The following is a 24,831-nucleotide window of genomic DNA, read 5'->3' on the forward strand; positions in this document are numbered from 1 at the left end:
CAAACGTCCCTGTGCATACACCTTTTTACATGTTCACCATATATGGTGAATTCTATACATTTATATATATGTGTGTGTGTGTGTCTGTGTGTGTGTGTGTTGATGCTGAATTCTGATACAGAATTACTGAAAATAGTTGAGCGGTAATGAGTGTGGTTACAGGTGGGCTGTTTGTTTACAGTCATTTTCATTGTTGTATATTCAAGCCTGCTGTACTACATCATCTCATTTTCTTGCATTTTAAGCGATACTAAAATGCTTCATTATCCTGTAATACGGATAGGAGTGGAATCATGACGTTGCACTCCACAATGGTTTTTATTTTATTATATACACATGCACGTTTTAATGTCATTTTCTTCTTAAATCGGTGCAATCAGGTGGGACTGTTCTTCAATTTAGGGAGCAATAAGTTGATGCTGGGCCACACATTTGAATCTTGTCATTTCCCTAAAATGATCCAGTACTAAGTATGGATGTAGATTAGATGTGGATCCTTCAATACACAATGGATCTATTTTTGTTATACTTAAGCGACGATAATAGATGCGATGTTGATGCTGTTGTGTTTCAGGTTTGAGGTGCAATGACTTGACGTGTCTACAAGTAGACAACGTGCGTCACACTGTCACATCTCATTGGTGGGCTGTCTTCTCAAAGAGACCCCCGCTGGGACTGGGAGTTCAAGCTCGATCAACTCAATATTCACTTCCAATTTACTTCGTGTGGAAAAAAAAAAAAGAAAGTGGAGGCGGCTTTCCTGCCGCGGCCACTCACACGTGATGCTTATATGTGACAATCGCACGTGCAGATAATACATAAATAAATACACGACAATAATAATGATACAGTTATCGATGTTATTTCAACTTTAGTGACACTTAGTGTTGAATTCACATTCACGTTACATTTACAGTTGTTATTTGTCCTATTGGCTCAAACGCAACACAGCCAAACAGGTTAGGACTGTTGTTACTATTTCAGGTTAATGGAGTTTAAAACGACATCAACGGCAATAAAAATGTAACATTTGCCCTTAAATGAATCAAATAATTACGAGAAATATTGAAATAAAATTTCAGACATGAATATAAAATGAAAAAAATGCTCCACCGCGATGTGGAAGTGAAATGTGTGGGTCAGCGTGAGCAGGGCGTCGTTCGAAAGAAAACAAATAGCAGGAAGGACGGAAGCAGTAATTCACACCGAGGGCGACTCCTTTGCCACCGCTGTTGACCCGCCACCTCTAATTAGAACTCATCTTTCACTCCCAACACTTTATTGACATCTGCATGCACACACGCCACACACACAAAGTGCCAGCCTTTGCCGATAACACCCCCCCAAATTAAACATTTTATGCACATGTCATGCACGTGTCGATATTGTTCAGTCGTGCGTTCCTGCTGTGCACCTGCAGTTGGATTTATTCTTTCTATTTCTCTCCAGGAAATGGCATGATCCTGTAGACCTACCTCATCTCCGCACACTCTCCTGCTGTCCTTCATCTGCCTCCTTCTCATCTTTCCTTTGCATTCTGCGGGTTAGCTGGCAGGGACAAAACAGTCCACCCTGTCCACGATGGAGGACGTCATGAAGCAAAAAAAAAAAAAAAAAAAAAAGAAGAAAGAAAAAAAGAAGCAGAAGCAGCAGAGAGAAGTAAACTCACAAGAGAGGGAGAGAGCCATGCACGAGCCCTCCGAGGGATCTGCTGCTGCTGCTGTAGGGAGAAATTAGATTGCACTTGGGGGGCAAATTGTATTAAGGGGGAATAGTTATTGTCTCGTGACAGCTCCTGTCCATTTGGGTAATTAGTCGGAGAGATTGGTCCAACAGTCCAAATGTGGTCCCGTCACAAATGATATTTCCTCATTCCACGATTGAACCTGACCCTATTGGACTACAAGCCGCTAATAGGCTCATTGAGCTCAAATAACAACCAAGTTCACGCACCTTGTCAACCGTCGCGTGGCACCACAGCTCTGGGCTGCTTCACTGTCAAAACAGAGGACCATCATCATGATTAGAATTATTCTTACTATTATTATTATTATCTGTCTTTACATTCTTTAACTACAGTCTGCAGTGAGGTCATTTGATTACAACTGATATAATATTACATACAGTATTGCACACATATAGGCAATATTTACATATTGTAAACAGGAGTATATTTAAGTGTATTTAGTACATATAAGTATGTATATTGAAGTATATTGCTACTATTATTAGTAATGATTTGAGGAAACATACCGTCAAAACGAACTGGGGGCTCATTATTATTATTATTTTTTCTTGATATAAGCAATATATTTAAGTAGATATAATCATATATATTTGAAAATACTACTGCAATACTAATATTAATTCATTTGAGGGAAACGCGTGTAATTACTACTACTACTACCATTACTAATCATTTGCAAATACTGCACATTTACTACTATTACTGCCTCTACCACTGCTACCGCTAATAATAATAATTATTCTTATAATTATTTGAGGAAACATGTATGTAGTAGAATTACTGACATGCATGTTGCATGTTTTCAGTGATGGACTCCAGGTACAGTCTATACATGCGTTCATACCGTAGCTGCTCATTACAAACACGAATAATAATTTATACATGCGTTTCAATATGTCAAGATAATGCAACTTTGCACTTTATCTCACAAACGAACAACACAATAATATTATAAAATGCAGTGAATTAAAAAAAACATATACATGTCAATTATAATTGAAAAAGTATAACGTTACACCATAAAATGTTACATTCACGTGATGTCGCAAAGCCTTTTCCCCCATTTATCGTAAAGTACCCTCACTGCAGACTAAAATGGGAGTCAATAAAAGAGCGGTATCAAAAATGACAAAATGATGAAAACAATAATGCTCAGTTATGATATTCACAGGCAGAGAGGTAGTCATTTAACGGCGTGTTCATGGTTGTTCCTAATATTGTGATTAGCTTAGAAAAACGTCAGTATGTCTTCCCAAGCTGTCAGAAAAGCTATAGTGTCAAGAAAATGTACCCCTGAAGGTACCATGTTGCAGTATTGTGTGGGTGTGCCAGGTCATTGCAGAGCAGCAAGCAACTTGTTGATGGGGGGGTGGGGGGTGGGGGCAGGAAGCGTGACGTGGCTAAAAAGACAGGGAGTGGGAGGGTGGCAGTTAAATGAGATGGATGTGACCCTAGCTGACTCTTGCTTTTAAAAGGCTGAATATTGAAACCCAGGGTGGTGGTGGTGGTGTGGGGGGGGTCCCGGCTTATATTTGGATGTGATATATACCAATACAATATATTAACCTGCTTTTCTTCATAATTTATTCACCCTCCTCCTTCTTCTTCTCCACTCTGTCCACAGCCGGAAGCTTTATAGTATTATTAAAGTCAGAAAGAGAGATGAGAGAAAAATGCATCAAGGTTCCCTGCTGCATCCTAATATCAATAGCAGAGAGGGGTAATAAACATGGAGGCAGGGCTCACGGCGCTGAGGAGCCACTATAAAAGCTTACATCTTCTAATTTATGGAAGACAACAACAGGCCAGCAAGGTGAAGTTGCTACCCTTCAGCCTGCGCTCAGGGGAATATTTCACAACGTAAAGAAAAGTTTAGCCGTCTAACTTTTTCCCATCACCGGTGGCTCTTATTATATATCAGATGAGACGGAAACACGTGTTCCATCTCAACGTGCATGAAGAGGTGGGATGAAATCATCCCTGCTCCTTTTCAGACATGTTGGATTGTGCACTGCAATGTAACTTTGTTAAGCATGTTTGAAATCAACTAAATCATTATTACCGCTATCATTACCAAAAAGTGTGACAATTCCAAGGGCCCGCGATTGACAGGGTCTGTTTCTGGTGTGGCCCCAAGTCATCTTTTTTTTTCAATCCCTGTCTGCGGCCCCAAGGTGGAAAAGGTTTGGATACCGCTCATCAAGAACGTTAATATGATCACTATCACTATCGCTACTCACGCCAAATGCAATGATATCACGAATGGAAGAAGTACTAGGTGCTATGTACGCTGCTATGCTAAGCCTTGTGGAAATCAATTATGTAGTTTTTGCATATTCCTGCTAGCAGAGGTATAAACAATACCTCACGCCTTGGCGGAGGTAACTGGATTAGCACTCAGTAGTGTGCAGACCTCTACCGAGGCTGTAGAGTCCTAAATATGTCAATTTTACGAAAAATATCATGAAGTGAAAAGCCATCCTGTAGATCAACTGCTGGTTTTAGTGGGTCACCACTAGGAGTGTCATGAGACACGCAACTCACGAGACGACACGATCCACGTGAACCAGACAAGATTTTAACATTCATTATCAGAAAAGTACGATGAAAAAATGTGACTGGACAAACAAACATTTTTATTTATCCGCATCACAAAACAATGCAGTTGCGTTTTAAAATGTTTATTGTTCCACAAACTGATGCTAAATTATATTATTTAATAATAATAATGAATTAATAATGTAATATTTCCATAAATATGCAATCTTTCACTCTGTAAAGTTGTGGAATTGCTGTTTGTGACGTGTATTTTCTCACAGGCAATTTGTACGAACTGTAATAAAAAGCAGCATTTCTTTTGCGATGGCTTTCTGTGAACGCACCTCACTTTGCACTGTACTGTTTGTACTTTGTCGACTAAACGTCTCAGTGAGTGTTGACTGTTGGGACGAAGGCTCTGCATCTCGATGTGCAGTTTTTGTCCCAAATGGCAAAACTGGGTCGGGTGGATAAGTCTGAGATGCGCACATTCGTTTTGTTGCCTTTTATGTTGCTACCACTTTCAAATAAATTTGGCATATTGGCTCGGTTTAGTGTTGATGGGCTCACCTTTCTCATTATTGTGGCATTTGGCTTTGCAAGCATCTTTTTCTCTCACGCTACCTTGCACTGCTCCTCACAAAGCTCCACTCTGTTGATGTGTGTATGCTAGCAGCCCCGCCTCCCCCTACCGAATCAAAGCGACCGTGTGACTGACAAGAGGTCTCCCTCTGTTCGCCATTGTTCCATGAAACGCCTTTGCTCTATGAAGCATCTGGGTGCTGAGCTAATGCACAGAGTGAACCCTCTTCCTACCCGTTTAGAGGCGAGAGATGAGGGAAAACAGACGCGCATGCACATGGCAATATATGGAGGCCAGCAAAATTAACAAGTTCATTTTTGAGTTTATTTATTTATTTATTATCGTGAGACTTTTTTTTTTTTCTAAACGAGAAACCCTGTCACGTCTTAATCTCGCGAGCTCTCATGACATCCTCGTCACCACACTACTTGACCCCAAAGCAGGTGGACTTTAACATTAAAAAGTCAAAATAACCTCAACAAAACTGAATGTGTTTTCCCTCGGCACATGCGCCACACCTCCGCAAAATCGGAAATGGGTTGTGCGCTTTTTGCATCGACGTACAAACAAAAACCAATAAAGACACTTTGATGTTATATTTATTTGATCTCCTATGCTGTGTTCAAACAGCAGGTGTAGAAAAATACAACAGAACCCTCAAATCTTCCATAATTACTCCTTACATGTGAGCATCAACAAATCCTTGGTTTGGATATGTATGGCGTGTCCTCAGAATGAACCGCACCCCCTCACCCCCCACCCCTCCAGACTTGGCAGTGCTTCCTGCAGTAAGAACAGCACAAGGCTGCCAACTTCCTCATCGTTAGTAATCATTAGTTTGCAGATCAACAAGGCTCAAGTGTCAGTCCTGAGGCTCGCACAGGTAATGTTTAAACAGATTAACAGGAGAAGAGTGCTTAAGGCCAAGCCATGACTGCGTGACAGAATGTGAGCCAGCACCGACAGCAGGGGTGTCCAAACGTTTTCCAGCGAGGGCCACAGACTGAAAAATGAAAGGATGCAGGGGCCACTTTGATCTTTTGTAAACAAACACATAGATATATGCTAAGAGGCTATATGTAGCTCAACAAAAAAATGCTTTTCTTACTAAAAATGACGGTTTTTCCATAATACGAGTTTATTCTTGTAAAATTACGACGTTTGCTCTTCATTCAATTTGACTTTTGATTAATATTTTGACTTTATTCCTGTAAAATTAGTTGTTTTTTCCATTTCTGCTGTTTTTTAAAAAATTTTTCCAACTATTTAATTTCAGCTTTCCTAATTATAACTTTATTCCCATAATATTTTTTCCTTATTTCAACATTGTTACTAAAGTGATATTTTTCCTCAATTATAAGTTTATTCTCATAAAATTGCAGCTTTTTTCCCCCTTTAGAATTTTTTTTTTTCTCGTAATATTTTGACTTTACTCTGGTAACGTTTCTGTTGTTTTCCATTTCTGCTGTTGTTGTTTTTGTGTATAATTTTCCAATTATTTCAACTTTCTTCTTGTATATTTTCTTCTCCGAATATTTTCCCTTCATTGTCATGTTCTAAATTTTCTCCCAACCTAAGTTTCCAAAAATTACAACTTTATTAATTGTTTTTGATTTGAAAAAAATCTTTAATAGTTCAACTTCATGTTACTAAAATTACATTTTTCCTTATACTATTACTTGTGACATTTTGCCTTTTTTCCTTGCTAGATTACAAGTCTTCTCTTTATAATATTTGGACTTTTGATTGATTTCCCAATTTTTGCTGTTGTTGTTTTTTTTTTTTTATTTTCTTGTTAAATTACATTTTTAGTCTGTGCTGCGAGCCACAAATGTCCCCCGGGCCGCACTTTGGACGCCCCTGACCTACAGTGTTGATTCATTCACTCTCATTTGTTCCTTAAACCAAATGCAGGGTCAGGACCTCATAGCAATGCTCAGGAATGGACATCTCTGTTGTGGCTAGTCCTAATTGTCATTATTTTCATGTAGCTGAAGCAGACCACCAAGGCTAAACTGTGCAGGGTCACGGGTGAGCTGGAGCCGATCCCAGCTGACTTTGAGAGGTTGGGTACACCCTGGATTGGTTACCAGTCCAGCACAAGACACATACTGTATACACAAACAACCATTAACACTCATGGACAAGGTGGAGCCTACATTACGCTTAATATGCATGATTTTTGACAGGGAACTGGAGCAAACACACACAAGCACAGGGATTAAATGTAAGCTCCATACAGCGATATCAGCCGATATTCATACTCAAAACCACCAGTGCTAACGACATACACCTAATTAAGATTCATGCATTACTCAGTGAAATATTTCCATTATTAACAACAGTGAAAATAACTTCATTGATCGAGTTCTACCTTTACTCAGATTTTGTGCAAATCCATTAAGTATATTTTTGGCACTGGCCTGTAAAAAGTGGGATTTTTCTGCCTTTTTCCTCATGTCGCTGGTCTGTGTAAATGGCACCAACACTGCGGGGGACTACATCTCAGACTAAGACGACATCAACCCGCATTTTCTACCTTCAGATGTCATATCGGATCCGAAACAGAGGCTGGATGCGGCCTGTTTGTGTAATGCTGTAGTGATGATTTTTCCACCTTTTTCTGTGTAACTCTTCTGTATAAACAGATATGACACAGAATTGGAAGGACAAAGTCAACCTGGCCATTCAGAGTCAACCGCGTTCAGAGGTAGTATCAGTGCTGCGACAGAGGCAGGACCCTAGGCTTTGCATAAGGAATAACAGAAAGATGAAACGGGGGGGACGGTGGGGTCATGAGGTTTCACATGTCTCTCTGGCTGTTGTACTGAAAACAATTGTCACTGTACAACAAGTATTTTGTACATGGGACCAGACGTTGGCGCCATCATGCATCTGATTATATGATCGAGTGATGGCGTGTTGCTGTGTGAAAGTGCACATTTACGGTAAAAGTCTGCTTGGCTGGATTGTGTGTAAAAGGCAAGGGCGGCTAAATCTCAGATCTGTTGTTAGGGACTGGGCGCAGCGGTTTTGCAGGATCTCTGTGTAAAACAGGCTCAACAGTAGAAGAAGAGGTAACAAATCAACCGTGTTACTTATGAAGTTTGGGGAATTTTGGGGAAATTTTCAAAACTGTGACTACTGATTTTTGGATGAATGAAAAAAATAATGCAAGTTGGACATGACTTTGTATAAGCAGAGGTCACTTAAACAGTCGGATACAGCTACGAGCTCCAACGGTTCCTCCCTGCATTAAAACCGGTGACCAAAGTATCTCAACTTTATCACCACTAGCAAGCAGCTAGTGTCTCATCTGCGATGCACGGGCAAGTGTCATCACACCCTCAGTGAAGGAGATGTACTCACTTTCCCCAAATTATACTGCACCATGATGTTAAACTTCGCATGCTGGCTATCATCACAACAAAGAAGCCTCCAGGTTAAGATAATGTGTCTTTGAGTGTCGAATTCGAAGTGTTTGCTTCAAAGCGTGCAGCTTGCAGCTTCGTCACTTCCTGTTGTACGGAAAGGACGCTCACGGAAAAGCTCCGTCCACTATTACCGGAGTTTAAAACTTTCGCGACCTTGGTGAATACAGTTTGTGATCACAACTTGTGATTACAACTCTGCAAGTGAGTGCTGAGACTTCTGCCTCAATTCGGACCCGCGAGTGGACTAAACTCACCAAAAGAGACAATCAGGTGGAGCCGACAGCCGTTACAAGCAAGCTATCATGCTAGCCGCGGTTTGAAGCCTGATTTCAATAACAGGATAACATTTGGAGTTTTCCTGTGCAGCTTTTTCGGCCCACGAGGACTGGTGGGACTTTGGTGAGATACTGGTGAGAGATAAACTCACCGTTATAACGAAGATTAATCACCGAAGGCATTGCACCACAAGTCAACGGCTAACTGACGGCGTTACCAAGCAACAGTAACAATGTCAAAGGCTCGAGGGAGAAGAAGCGCAACAAGCGGTGGCTCTAGCAGTTCTGGTCGAAGTACTCCAGATTCAGTCATATATACGGAAGATGTCGAACAGATTCCTGAGACAACTGGAGGTGCTCACCTATTACCACAACCGCCGCCGAGACCCTACAAGGATGACACAGTTAACCAGTTGACACACCTGAGTGGAAATATAGACAAAGCAACAGCGACAGCCTTGCAGAAGGTTAAACACCGCGCAAACAAGCAAGAAAGAAGTTCAATGGAAAAGAGTGAGTTTACCATGGCGAAAACCATGGAGGATTATGGAAACCAGATGCAGCAACTTGTGGAGAATTTCAACTCGCTGCATAAACTAACTTACAGTTTGCTAGAGACTACCAACGCCATACAAAGAGAAATGCAAGTTCAGAGAGAAGCATTTCAAAATAATTAGAGGTTTAGTCTTAAATTGGGTTAAAAGCTACCTAGCAAAGAGGAAACAATTTGTAAAGCTAGGAGAATATACATCTGGGAGTCTACACAATACGTGTGGAGTACCACAGGGGTCCATACTGGGACCAAAACTGTTTAACTTGTACATTAACGACATTTGCAAAGTAACTAACAACTTAAAATTGGTCTTATTCGCCGATGATACCACCGCTTTCTGTTCTGGTGAAAGCACACAAGAACTCATTAAAAAGGTCAAGGATGAAATGGTCATATTAAAGTCATGGTTTGACAAGAATAGATTATCTCTGAATTTAAGTAAAACTAAAATAATGCTATTTGGTAATAGTAGAAAGGACACGTACGACCAAATACAAATTAATGGAACGGATATTGAAAAAGTGGAAGAATATAAATTCCTTGGGGTTATAACAGATGAAAAAATGAGTTGGAAATCTCATATTAAATATATACAACAAAAGGTGGCGAGAAATATCTCTATATTGAATAAAGCAAAATATGTTCTTGATCAAAAATCACTCCACACTCTGTACTGTTCCTTAGTATTTCCATATCTAACGTATTGTGTGGAGATATGGGGAAATAATTACAAAAGCAATCTTCACTCACTCACTGTACTGCAAAAAAGATCGGTGAGGATAATTCACAATGCCAAGTATAGAGAACATACAAACCCTTTATTTTTAAAATCACAGATATTAAAATTCGCAGATTTAGTACACTTTCAAACCGCTATAAAGTTAATAACTCGTTACCCAAAAATCTAATTAAGTATTTCTCAATCAGAGAGGAGAAATATGATCTTAGAGGAAAATTAAAACTAAAACATTTATATGCGAGAACAACGCTGAAAACCCACAGCATTTCCGTGTGTGGAATTAAATTATGGAACGGATTGAGTAAAGAACTCAAACAATGTACAGAGATGAGCAAATTCAAAAAACAATACAAGCAGTTGATGTTTGCTAAATACAAGGCAGAAGAGTCCTGATTGTTCTGTCAGGTTTGTTATTTTATTATTATTATTATTATTTTTTTTATTTAATTAAATTTAATTTTTTATTTATTTATTTTTTATTTTTTTTTATAATTTTCTTTGTTGTGTTTAAAAAAAAAAAGAAAAAGAAAAAGCTTTGTTCTTATTTATTTATTTATTTAGTATTGTCATCATTATTATCATTATTATGAATGTTCTTTCTTTTTTGGGGGGGAGGGCTATCTCACCGTTATCTATTATGTATTATCCTGACTATCACTGAAAACATGACATGGAATGCAGGAAGTGAACAACATGTACTGTACAAGATGTAGATTGGAACGGGGGTAGGATTAAATAAGCTTTGCTTCTTCCTACTCCTTTTGGACATGTGGAACTGTCAAAGAATGATTCACGAGATGTATTCCATTGTAACCTTCATGTTCAAATAAACTAAACCAAACCAAACCAAAGTGCTCCTATTAATCAGCCTCTTGCTGCTGCTCAAGTCAAGTGGACTGTTCCACCGGCCAAAGCCGTCACGCTGCTCAAGCTGAAGAAGTGGATGAGGAGATGAGAGTGTTTGTGTTTTCACTTGAAGCATAAAGGCAATTCAATCCAATGTTCCAGGAAACACAAAGCTCAAGATCACAAGCGTTCCCCCCTTCAGAGGAGTCTGTTGTAATCCCACCAACATCAAGACCGTCATCCATTTATCCCCTTGTGCACTCTTTCATCCACCTCGCCCTCTCCTGGCCGGCCCCAGAGGAGTCCACCTCCCAAGTGTGTGTGTGTGTGAAGGGAAGAAGGCCCATGAAAGCCGATTGCGTTTTAATAAAGTTTATTATCTGCACGGAGCTAATCCTCCAGGGTAATCTCTCCCCCTAAAGGAAAGCTGGATTACTCACTTGCTTTAATCCCAATGAAATTGTTAGGATTTAGCCTGTGCTGCGCAGCAGATGGCAACAGGCTTTTTCCTTCAACCTTGTCATCATTCAACGCCGCCTCCACCCCATTTTTCTCTCTTTATTTCCACATGCAACAACACCCTGCACAACACAGGCCTGAAAAGTTGGAGAAACACTCTGATGTCACATTAGCCAATGTAATACAGATGACCTGCTCTCTTTCTCTGTAAATTCAAAATAATCTGGTCTGACAAACACAAAAGTATGTGTGGACCTCTTTTCCAAAATAAAGGTTTTCAATGATAAAGAAAATCATTTAAGCACTGTGGACAAGCGCACAGCCAAAACCGAAACCAGTCCTAAAACCTGAACACATAAGTCACCCTGCACTCTTCCTGAAAGATGCATCTGTCTTTACGACTCAGCAGTATGACGTAATTGTCTCACAGCACGGGAGTTGCACGACAAAGGGACTAACAGTAAACAACACTGTTTAGTTAAAAAAAACTCTTCAATTGAAGAACAGAAGCTCCAATACAAGAGCTGTATAAAAAGAACCCCACTTTTTTAAGGCCGGATTTTTCAGGCATGATTTCATTACTTGTGCAGTTGTACAGAATATTATGACCAGCATTCAAAAATGCTGCAAAACTAAAAAAAATAAAAATAAAAAGTACTTCATAGAAATCACACTAGAGAAGTTCTAGTAATTCCATTCACTGCAAATGTGTCACATGTGTTAAAAAGAAGTCCTTCATGCAAGGTCAAAGAGAATGAAAACTAGATTCTCCTTCATATGTAATATAAACATCCATTTGCTTCAGTGGGGTGAAAAGCTCTAGAACCGGTGCAAGCTACCAGAACTAGCCTGAGCAGCAGAACTACTGTATACCAGCAGGTGACCAGTGGCAACTCCAGTGGGAAGCAGTTAAGTGGGCCAAGCTAATCCGGAGACATCCGCTTTAACACTAACCAGAAGACACTTTGGATCAGGGCAGTGATACTTTGGCCCGCCTTAGCCTGACACGTGTCCTAAAGAAAAGATACATGGCCAGGAGGCACATGGAGGACAGGAAGTAGAGAATGACACACAGGCTGATGTCCACTTTGGAGAAGCCAATGCTCAGCATGGACACCCAGCGACCTCCCTGGCCCAGCCCGACCTCCTCGCTGCTAAAGAGGCGGCCCGTCAGTTCTCGCTTTTGCATCCTCGTATTGGGACCGAAGTCTGGCTCCAGGGGCTGCAGGCCCACCATGCCGAGCCCAGCGTCCAGTTCCATCCCAAGCCCGAATACGGGGCCGGAGTCTTGTTCTTCCTGGTTCCTCTGCAGGGTTCGTTGTTTGACGCGGCTAGAGGTGGCCACCTGCATGACTTTGGCCTTGTAGTGCTGATTGACAAACGAGTCCAGGTCCACAATGTCCTCTTGCTGGTCCCGCGTCTTCATCCCCACGATGCTTGGCTTCCTGCTGTTGTGAAGCCGATCTGGATCCAACTTTGTTTCTGCTGGGGCCCAGGGTGTAGGCTCCAGGGTCTTACCTTCCATCTCTGCTCCTCCATCCATACCTTCCTCCTCTTCATCTGACACCACCTCATCTTCTTCTTCTTCCTCCTCCTCCTCATACTCCTCAACTTCCTCTTCCACAGCAGCATGTGCTGGTGGAGGAAGAGTCTGAGCAGTGATAGCATCTCTAGCTTTCCTTTCAGCACGCTTCTGACCTTCTAAAATTTGCTGCAGGGTGATGCGTTTTTCTTTCTGCTTGGCTAGAACTACACTTTCATCTTCCAGGTAGTCTGATGGGGGACAAAAGGAAAATATCACTGCTTTTTGTACATTGTGAATAGTATATTATAGGTAAAAGGTTTTCTATACGCTCTAACTGCACAAATATTTTACAAAGAAGGAATTGTACATCACGGAAATTCATTCACCACGGTCAGGTCTGGAACCTATTAACCACTATAAATGGGACATGACTGTAATATGTTGCCATCATTCATTGACTGGACGACAGGGAATCAACATTTTCATGCAACAATAACAAAGAAAGGGGAAGAACACAAAATGTATCTTTTCCCGTTAGCAGACCTGCCAACCTTGAAGAAATGTTACAAGTGCTGAAGTTAGCCGCTTGGCATAAATGTGGTTTATAACCGCAAAAGATGTTACAAGGAAGGCACTGTAGTTTATACTGCACCTGTGAGGATGCGCTCGGCTGAGAAGTACGTCTGGAGGAAGGGCAGAACCTGCTCGTTGTTCCACCTGTGCTCTCCGTTGTCCTTGACGGTATGACAGGCTTTGCACATGTCTGGCGACGGCCACTGGATCTTTGGGAAGTTGGGATCCTCGCTCAAAGAACCTGAACAAACAAAAACAACATTTCTTTTTCATTTTTCCAGGTATTAACACAAGACGCTAAGTCACACAAAGTTGTTGCACGCTCCCGTGTTATGCTTGGCATGTTGATTTGAGGACTGGATGCAATCTGTGCTGCAGCCATTTCATCTTGTCACAGCGTCCATAAATCTCTGTGCCTATATGCATATGTGCATCTATGTCTTTTAAGAGTGTGTATGTAAATCACCCGTCTGTGTTTGTGTGTGTGTAATCTACAGATTGATATTGTGTGTGTGTGTGTGTGTCTAACAATGATCAATGGGCTTCAGGGATGTCCCAGCGGGAGGGGTGGTGAAATAATAGATGTGACCAAAGTGGACAGCTTCCCCACTCCCAAACACGCATGCACGTGCGCGCCACCTGTCTGGTCCCGTCATAGCCCCTTGAAAGCAAAGTCTAATCATCAAACTGAACGTGACAGGAAGAGAAAGAATCCACAGAAGGGAGAGCAGCTCAATGAATGAATTAAAAAATATTCTCTTAACATCCTTAGGTAGCTGTTAGCCTCATGCAAACAACAAAAAAAGAAAGTTCGGCACAACATTGCAACAAATTGTACCGCCTCTAAAAACATATTTTATAATATGCTATGCTTTGTGCAGTGCGGTTCGTTGCTGTTTTTTTATGTTAATACAGATTGCTCATTAAGAGGACAACAAGAAGAGAATCATTCACTAATTTTAAAAATGTTGTATTCAAATGCTTCTTAGTTCCATTTATTTATTTATTTATTTTTTATAACCTGAAAAACATTTGTGGTCTTACTTCTATTTGTATATGAAGTGCATCCGCCCTGTCCTTCTCTCGGAAAAGCTGTTACTTTGTTGTAAAAAAGTCTGACCAGCTTCTTTTGAGCTTGGATATATTCGCGATAGGAAGGCACTCCAGCGGGTGATCAAGACCTCACAGCACATTGTTGGGGCAGCCCTGCCCTCACTGCAAGACATTTATAAAACTAGAGTCCTACGCAGAACACACAACCTCATCAAGGACAGCACACATCCACAACACTCATTATTCACACTCCTACCGTCAGGCAGACGCTACAGGAGTTTGAAGTCCAGGACCACAAGGCTGGCAAACAGCTTTTACCCACAGGCCATCAGGCTTCTCAACGAAGCACTCACACACGCCGCACGCAACACACACACACACTCATAGCACTTTATTTATTTATTTATTCATTCATTCATTCATTCATTCATTGGTATTCATGTCTCTTCTGTTGTTGTTGCTTAATTTATTGGTATTAATGTTTCTTATGTTCTTATTCATTTTCTTGTTTTCTTTCTTTTTTGGGAGAATAAACAGAACAAGAATTTCATTGCATAGTATAACTGCCTGTCTTACTGTGCATATGACAATAAAACTCTTGAATCTTGAATCAAATTCATTCATTCATTTAGCAGAGCATACAATTATCTTTAATGCATTTGACTTGTTACTGACTCTAGCTGATGCTTCTGTTTGTGTAGTTCAATAAAGGTAAAAATACAAAAAATAATAAAAAAAGAGCTGGCCCCGGCTCTCCTCTCTGTAAAAGGACAGCGGCAACAAGCACCTTGCAGCTCACACACGCCCCTTCACAATGAGGTGGAGTACTGCAGCACCTCGGTGTATGACATTTATCTGTAATTTATTGTCCGGTTAGCAAAACTAAAATGATGTCACACATGAAACGGGCTTTAGAAAGACATGGTGTATAATACATATTTGTGCAAGCTTTATATTGCTGGCATGCTGTCCACCAGACATCTGAATTTCCTTTTAAATCCTCATTATGTTTTTATAGGGCAAGGAACCATACACAATATTTTACAGTAATACAAGAATTGTGTGGGATCAAGCAATGAATAAGTCATTTTTAAAATAAGCATTTAAATAAATACACTCTCTTGCTCTTTAGTTGCCAATTCTCTATTTAATCCACCCTCTGACAAAAAAAAGTGGCATAAATTTGGCCGAAGTTGAATTAGGAAACACCATTTTGGCTGAAGCTGCGATCAGGTACTGTGATGAACACCGAAAATGTAAACATCTTACGTATAAAACAGAACCGACTTTTAAACAATATTACAAATAATAACTGCGGATGCTCTGATCAGGGTGTTATGCTACCGATTCCGATATCGATCATCCATGAGTCAAATCGGGTAATACCGATACCTATCACAAGGATTAACTGTACATTTTAAAATTTATTTATGATGAGTGGTATTGGCCAGGGCCGCTGTTAAGACAATTCCAAGGGCCACTTGCAAATAGGTAATTATTAACAAATAAACGTTTTGGTTTTTTGCCTTTATTTTTGTGAAACTATTTTTGTACTATTTGACACCAAAATTGATTTTAATTTGATGCATGTTTTTGGAGTAATACAAATACATGGGAAATAAATTGTTCAATAATTTATTTTTTCGTTCAAGATAACAAATTAACAGAATAAAATGAAAAAAATAAATATATATACAGTATATATATATATATATATATATATATATATATATATATATATATCTTTATTAAATAGAAATCTGTCCCGCTTAACTTCAAACAGAATGAATTCAGTGTCCAGGTTGCAGGGTTGCCAACTTTCATCACTATTAGATCTGTCAACAATTTGTGTTTCATTTACTGGCACTTCTGTATTTACCAAGCAGATCTCCGCTCAAACAATGTCGTCTTTATGCTATTTTGTGGTGAATTGTCATGATATAAACGGCATAAAGTCTGAATTGAACAGTTACAATAAAAAAAACTACCAAGAGTTGAAGCAAATATTCTTTGACCCTTTGTGAGCTACTCAAAATCACCTGGCGACCTCGGAGACCCCTATGATAGTATCACCATCATTGGGCTGGACACACTATGTGTTTATGTTCGTTCAACAACAACTTGTTTTGAGGACAAGACATAATTATTATAATGACAACAAGAGAGCAAATTTGTTCAGTGACACTTGAAAAAGAACGTGTGGCTTGTGGCTTCACTTGTGGCTTCCCCACAGGACAGAAAACAAGCTCCGAACTCACCGCACTGCTTGTTTGTTTTAAAAACAAAATGTCACTGTGGTAAAAGGTCACATTTGGAGTCTGAAGACCAGAAGCTATGCGGATAACTCTAGCTAGCTAGTTGCTGCCAGTGACAGGTAGGCAAGTCGTGTAAACAAAGATGCAAGAAAAGTCAAACAGCAAAAATTCAACAGGCTGGCATCGATCGTTGTAGCCTGTGTCAAGCTGTCAAACTGAAGCTATTGAGTATTTACAGAATAGTGTGGATTCTCGCGGCAATACGGGACTAAGTGCGTTCGTTCCCTGTCGGCTCAATACAGGTGTTGGCAACCCTACGTGACACAGAACACATTTAGTGTTTGCTACCGCACGCCGATCAGTTTTTGTGATTGGCTTTGAAAGGTATTTATCGGCATATGCCGATCACATGTTTTTTTTCTAGAAATTGGCCGATACTAATCGGTGGCCGATCGGTCTTAGCATCTTCAATAATAATGCATAAATATCAGTCTTCTACTTACAATTAAGTATTGCTTTTAATAGAAAATCTTACATTTCCTGAGACAAACACCACAATATCTATGTAAGGAAATGAGTGCACATGCAAACTTCTGTGCACAAATGCCTTTAAAGACACACACACACACACACACAGCTGAATCTAGTAATAAATTGCCTGTTGTCACCAACAAGCTATCGTGTGTGTGTGTGAGGGTGTGTGTCACTTTACAGCACAGTCAATTTACTCCCACCACTCCTCTCCAGGACCTCCTCCTCTCTGCCGCTCAGCATGAATCTCAATCATATGCATGTGTGTATGGACTATGCCTGCGGTGCTTTACATAAAGGACACATTCATTTTATACTCTGTCCTGGATGTGCTGCAGCCTGTGAGCTTATAGCATAGGGAGGGGGCAGGGTGGGGCTTTTATACATTTCAGCAGGTACAAGAGAGGGAGGGATGGATGGAGGGAGGGCGTGCACACACATAACATGAGAAGGCTCCCCTCGTTCTAATCAGATTGCCAGGTTTGTGTTCCAGGGTGACTTTAGCCTAGCAGCCATATTGAGATTGCCACCATGGCCCCGTCGCTGGGTTGTCATCACTCGCTCATACATATTCATCAGGTATAAATATGTATTGTTCAGCACGTCAAACTAGCTTCCTCAGCAGTAACTCGTACACCGCATGGTGTCAGCCGTCATGGCAAATAAGGCTGACGTAATTTTTTTTTTTTTTTTAAATAGCAGTGAACAATCATGGGACTATTCACTCCAGATATGAAGTATTTCTTAGGCTGGATTAGGTTTTGCTGTTGCGATCATGCTGTTTATTTGGTCAAATGTGCACACCAGCAATGCAAGCAGACCAAGACCACTTTAGGTGGATTGCTGGTGAACACACAAGTACCTGTAAATGAATTTCAGCTCATTTTGCTGTGTAGGTAAGTGTGAGTGTGAATGTTGCATGGACCAAAGACATGGACCAGCATTATAATGACTCAAATATACAACAGTGAAGTTCCGAAGATGCGTTGGAAGCACCACTTCTCTGTGTGTGCGGGTGTGTTTTTCGGTGACCTTCCCACAGGTAAAATATAGCACTATAAAATAACAAGCTTATGTAACACAACCTTTTTACTTGCATTACATCATACAGTATGTCCAAAATGTTGTCCAATTAGCTTGGACCAGAGTACCAAACTACAAGGGTGAACACACCCTAGGTTTCCTCCACTACAGAAAGCCTATGAATGTACAATACATAAAAAAGTATAGCACATAACTCTGAATTATAACACATGATGGGAGAGTCCAGGAAATTCTCAGCTGGTGGGTCGGGACCCAAAATTGGGTATTTAATATACAGAGACTAGTATTTATATGGAGAATGATCAACTTTTTTTTGTTTTTTTTATTAAACATATTTTGAAAGGCAGCTTCCTACCTGGTTTATGTTCAATGTACAGATCATTTTATGGTCTTATTTAGTGCAAATGTTGATATTATAACTAACTTTATTCATCTTCATAGAGGTAAGGCCAAAAATATTGTCATGCCAAAGATGCCAATGCTTTTGGCCATGGCTGTACACACAGTTATCGTGTTCCTCCTCTGTTTCTTTGTAATTTGCGTTTGTGTGCACGTATGTTAAGAAAAATGAAACATGTACTATATGGTGTTTTCGAAGGCTATTTTTGTTTGACAATGTTGGTCCCCATATAAGACCAGCTGAGAACCCATGTATTAACCTAAAGATGTTATAAATGGACAAACCTATAAATGGCAACCCCCGAATGACACACCTGAATATCGTCAACATCTTTAAGCAGCTATTTCAAAAGTTACTAGAACATAAATTGCGGAGGGATCCATTCGTAGAAGATAAACAACAAATTATGAAGAAGTCCCAAAGGAGACTGTACTTCCTGAGAAGACTGAGGAAATTTGGCATGTCCACCAAAATCCTTAGTTGCTTCTACAGATGCACTATCAAAAGTGTCCTTACCGCCTCCATCACTGTTTGGTACGGTAACTGTACAACACGTGATAGGAAGGCACTCCAGCGAGTGATCAAGACCTCACAGAACATTGTTGGGGCAGCCCTCCCCTCACTGCAAGACATTTATAAATCTAGAGTCCTGCGAAGAACAAACAACCTCATCAAGGACAGCACACATCCACAACACTCATTACTCACACTCCTACCGTCAGGCAGACGCTACAGGAGTTTGAAGTCCAGGACCACAAGGCTGGCAAACAGCTTTTACCCACAGGCCATCAGGCTTCTCAACGAAGCACTCACACACGCCGCACGCAACACACGCAAACACTCATAGCACTTTATTCATTTATTTATTTATTTATTTGTATTAATGTCTCTTCTGTTGTTGCTTAATTTATTGGTATTTATGTTTCTTCTGTTCTTATTCATTTTCTTGTGTTTTCTTTCTTTTTTTGGGAGAATGAACAGAATAAGAATTTCATTGCATAGTATGACTACCTGTTTTACTGTGCATATGACAATAAAACTCTTGAATCTTGAACAAATCAGCAGTCTAGTCTGCAGAAATGTGTCTCACTCTCAGCCTGTTGACAAGCAGCAACAGGACGGAGGTGCTGCGGCTCTTAATTCGGCCTGTGCGAGGCGGCGGCAGAGGGCCCTGGGGCCTCTTTGTTGCCAGCTAAATTAATTGTTCAGGCGCTTTACAAATAGCTGCTCTTTCATGCATGGCTGCTCCTGAAAGGAAGGCGGCCCGGCAGAACAGCTCCTCTTTGGGGCATTAAAAAAAAAAAAGAGAGCGAGTGAGAGAGAGGGATGGCGTGTACAATGTCAGTCATTGCCAAAAGGCAGACGCTCACATCATGATCCCCAGTGGAAACATCTTACCCTCTACCACCATGACACCCTCCTGACACACTCCACAACTGTGTGTGTGTGTGTGTGTGTGTGTGTGTGTGTCATGGTGTTTGCCACCTGCTGTCGCACAATACCTTGGGAATTGTGCGTGTAGGGAAAAAAAGGGCTGGTTCGGATGCGAGTCATCCTGCTGTGGTGCTGTGCTATCACTTGTCAAGCCGAGGTTATGAGTCCCAGGGGACAAGCAAGAGAGAGAGGGACAAGACAGAGGAAGAGAGAGAAGATGGATGGAGCGAGTGTAGGGTGGTCTGAGTGGGGGTCTGTATAGTGTTTAACTGTCTGGGGAGTAGACACACGCAGAGGCGGGTGTCCTGTTGGCCCCCGCTGTTCAGGACACAATCTGTCCCTGTGATAGAGGAGGGGGTGGTGTGCACAAACAAAAGATAGTGATTTAACAAAGTGGGCTGTTAATGACAGTGCTGGGCCTAATAAAATCATTGGAACAAAGATGGAGGAGGAGGGGCTCGCACTTTTAAGAGTAATATACTTCAGTAATACTGTGCAGTCAAAAAGGGGAACTTTTTTGTTCATACCAAAATATATTTGACCTCCTCAAGGGCAAGAAGAAAAAATATCCACACCAATCCCTTTCAATAGCGCTTCCAGAATGCCAAGCCCATGCAAAAGCAACAGGTGTCCATCTTAGCCAATCAGAAGCTTGAATAAAGTCACTTCTGGAACAGACAACAGTAGAGGACAGGGGGACTTGTGTGGGAATAGTAACATTGAGTTAATTATGAATGCCACAGATAAATATAGTAAATAAAGTAAACACATTCTGACATCATACAAAGCAGAAAAAAAGACTAAAAACTCAAAATTTGAGTTCATTTTTTTCCGAAAAGTCAGAATCCAGTCACATGGTTACATGTAGACAAAAAGACAAAACAACGTGTGAACATGAGCCACATAAAAGTAACCCACTGAATGATTCTGAACCTTTGATCTCCTAATTCCCTACATGGAGGCAAATTAGGAAGTGGAGGACTTTCAAGGTACAAAAGAAAGAGGACAGACAAATAAACAAGGGCGAGAGACAAATGAGAAGATGGACAGCGATAGTGGAGGTGGAGGGGAACGGTGACGATGTATGAGAAAAAGGATGAGGAATGGTGGAGGGCGGTCGAGAGAAAACGAGGTAAATGACGCAGGGGCAGATCATACACGGGGGAAGAGGGAGTGGTGGTGGTAGTGGTTGTGGTGGTGGTGGTGGTGGTGGTGGTGGTGGTGGTGGTGGGGGGGGGGTGTTCTAAGACACTGTGACAGCTGGTGTCTGATCGGAGGATCTCTCCTTGCACCTCCCAGCACCATCTCTAGTCGCATTATCACGACCAACTGATCATGGCAAGTAACACGAACGGTCAATGCAGGGAGCGTTTAAGCCATTCAAACACTAACAGGAGTGTAAATCAGTCCATCACAATGTTAACAAGAGTGGTGGTGTACATAGAGAAAAGCCGCAACTACAAAGTGGTAAAACACATGTAATTTGCAAATGATAACATCTTACAATGTATAACAACTGAAATCTGTAAGTGTTGGTGTAAAGGCCCGATTGACTACTGTGGTGGAACCATGCTATTTTACTGCCATGCATTTATTTTGAAGGCCTGACTTTACTGAGTGTTGCAGAGCAAACTGGAAGTGGAGCTGATCTGGCAGAACTGTAGAGGATTTTTTTGCCCTTTGAAAATACAGGAAACTATTAAAACAAGAGGGTGTTGGGAAAGAAGTGCAAGATACGGTAGTTCCCCTTTGAAAATGGGAGGGTTCAGACGAACCTCAATATTTTACAAAGACCTCATTAACTATATTGTAAATATTGAACCAAACATGGCCAAAAGGAACCCCAAACCACCCTAATTTGACGACTTGAACAACACTATAGTCAGGAATCCTTGTTCAATGTTCCTTAAGGATGCTACAGACCAGGAAATAATTGACATTGTGAACAAATGTAAATCTAAAACGTCACCTGATTGTAATGGATGTAATATGGAAAAGATAAAAAATGTTATTAAAAACATCTCAAAACCATTAACATACACCTGTAACTTATGATAAATTCCGTGACAAAATGGGAGATAGCAAAGAAGACTGGAGACAAACACCGGCTCACAAACTACAATTTCCTTACTTCCACAACTTTCCAAAATTATTGAAAAATGATTCAGCAATACGTATGAACAAAAGTAAATTACTCTTGAACAGTCAATGCCGATACAGAGCAAACATTTCAACAGTAATGGCACTAATCAAAATAAATTATCAGTGCTGTAGATCGCAAACGGCTGGAGTATTTATGGATCTAACAAAAAGCATTTGATATAATATATCATAGGAAAAGAGCTCTGCACTGATTCAAAACTTATAGACTATTTTACAACTTTTGCCAAACACAGATCTCGACCATAATTACAGATCTGTTTGCCGACACCACTCACTTGAATACAGTCAGGCGTGAGGAACTAACACGATCAATAGCAAGAAAATGTAACAAAATGGGAGGAAAAAGGGCTTCTGTCACACCGAATGCAGAAGAGGAAGACCTGAAGGAAAGCGGGAAACCAGGTAGTCCCAGAGAAGCAATGATTATGTTGAAGTACTGAAAAAGCACCTGGAGCACCTGTAACTTCCCCACTTATTTTAACCTATTTATTTTCTATTTCTTAAAAATGTATCCCAATTTTACTACTTTCATTCAATTCAATCTCATTTTTATCCTCATTTTTATTTCTTCCTTTTCCTTAAAACTCCCCAAGCAGTGTAGAGTCATTCTCTTAATTCCCATTTGCTTATTGGTATTTTATTTTTTCAACACCTTCCTTTCTTTTCACACAGGAAGTGAACAAAATTTAAATGTCAAAAAAATGTTGTAAGCGTCAACACGTAACAGATATGGCGTGAATGATTTATACGTAATAGATATGGCAAAGAGGTAGGATTAAATAAGTTGTGTTTCTTCCTACTCCTTACTCCTATGTTGAATTGTGCAAATGTAACCATGTGATATTCTTCAATATAACTTGTTAAGCATGTCTAAAACAAATAAACCATACCATTCCATCTTAATAAATTAGAGCACTGCAGCATTCGGGGTGTGGTTTGGGAGTGGGTGAAAAGCTACTTAAACAGGAAGCACGTGAAGCTAAGAGACCGCACATCTCCATGCCTTGATACTTGATATATTTACAAACAGAACGATTCGATACAGTCTACAAACGATACAATTTGATTTAATACGATATGATTCAACCCACTTTGTTCGATGGTCCTTGAACGCATCATCTAACTTTCTCCCACGCTGCACAGATACAGTAGATTACTATACTGTATTTTTCCCCTTTGCTCCCAAATACTGACACTATGTGGGAATGCATAAAAGTAAGATTGGATGACGTGCTAATGTTCGGTGCACCTCTCTGAAAAACAAACTCCAGGCTCGTACTGGTGGATGGTGGGCCTGTATTCATTTAGTGCTTTTAATTTGATGTTGTTCCCGTCTTAGTTTTACACAATACATAATAAATAAGATAAATGAGATCATCTTCTAGGATGAAACTGTTTAACCTCTATATACAAACGACATCTGCAAAGCCACAAACGACCTAAAGCTAGTACTATTCGCAGATGATACTGCTGCATTCTATTCAGGGGATGTGTTTCAGTACACAGGAGCTAATAAAAAACAAATTGCAGTTGAAAAGAAAAAAATTAAAAAGAGGTTTGAAAACAACAAGCTATGCTAAATTTATATTAATAAAGAAGCTATTAAATTACAATTAGATAAGAGAAACTATTAAATAACTAATAAATAACACTGCATGAAGCCAGCCATGGCATGTCAAAAAGATAAAGTGAAAAAAGGTTCTCCTCTCATCCGTGGGGAAGCGGTAAGTTTTTGGCTTCTTAAGTTTAGAAGAAATAAATTAGAGGCCAACTGCTTTGTTCGCTAGCTCGCTAGCCAGCAAGCTAGCAAGTCGTCTCAAGTCCCTGCAGCATAAGAGCTGCAATGTGGTGTAAACAATGAAGAACAGGAGTGTAAAGTTGGCTTTGGGGTGTTATTTCATGTCTACAGAGATCTAATAATGTTAAGAACTGCATTGAGGAAGTCATAAACAGGTTTTCTATGCTGTAACAATGAAAATATTCCACTTATTAACATTAAATCCTATATCACGGAAATTCATTAACGTGGTCGGGTCTGGAACCAATTAACCTCTTTAACTGAGGGACGACTGTATATTGATTTGACTTCACATGCATTTCTGACAATTTCTAGCTATTATTTTCCAACTAAGTTAATGATGTGTAACGTCATTGGAATTTCAAACAGCATCTCTAAAAGAGGCATAAAACAGTTTAACAAACACCAAACTCAAAGCATGTCATGTGCTATTTTGACTGAGATTTCAAAATCAGAGCATCCTGAAAAATATGAGCTGGATTCATTCCCATGTTTGTTCATCTTGTTGTTAACCATTCAATGACAACAATTCAACACAATCAGGATAATTTACTGGGCCCTTCCTCCTTATTTGACTTATCAATCATAATAGTCTTCTAAAAACCGCCCGCTCTTACCTGCTATTCTGTTGTTGACACGATTGTGTCTGGACCAAAGCCAGAGAATGGCAGCAGAGTATGTGTTCACCTCTGTCAGGCTCTCCTTCGCCATGTTCTCAAAGTGTTCGGCACATGCCCTACAGCCGAAGAAGTTACGGATGTAGCCTCTCATTGCACTCAGCACCTCCTGGGGATCTGGAGCAGAATGACAAGATGATGTCACATAAAACATTAAAGGTATAGTTCCGATTTTTTGACATGAAGTTGTATGACATTCCCATC

General features: G+C 40.3%; 1 protein-coding gene across 1 annotated transcript in view; it reads right to left on the minus strand.

Annotated features, from left to right (window-relative positions):
• Nucleotides 1-11,071: 11,071 nt before the first annotated feature.
• qsox1 (quiescin Q6 sulfhydryl oxidase 1) overlaps nt 11,072-24,831 on the minus strand; it is a 36,121-nt gene continuing 22,361 nt past the window's right edge. The window contains exons 11-13 of the mRNA XM_054789275.1: nt 24,568-24,744; nt 13,352-13,513; nt 11,072-12,947 (exon numbers count right to left, since the gene is read on the minus strand). Of these exons, the coding sequence (XP_054645250.1) occupies nt 12,145-12,947; nt 13,352-13,513; nt 24,568-24,744 (1,142 nt within the window). The 3' untranslated portion in view covers nt 11,072-12,144. The remainder of the gene's footprint in view (nt 12,948-13,351; nt 13,514-24,567; nt 24,745-24,831) is intronic.

This window comes from Dunckerocampus dactyliophorus, chromosome 10 (genome assembly GCF_027744805.1).
Source record: "Dunckerocampus dactyliophorus isolate RoL2022-P2 chromosome 10, RoL_Ddac_1.1, whole genome shotgun sequence".
Taxonomy (NCBI): domain Eukaryota; kingdom Metazoa; phylum Chordata; class Actinopteri; order Syngnathiformes; family Syngnathidae; genus Dunckerocampus; species Dunckerocampus dactyliophorus.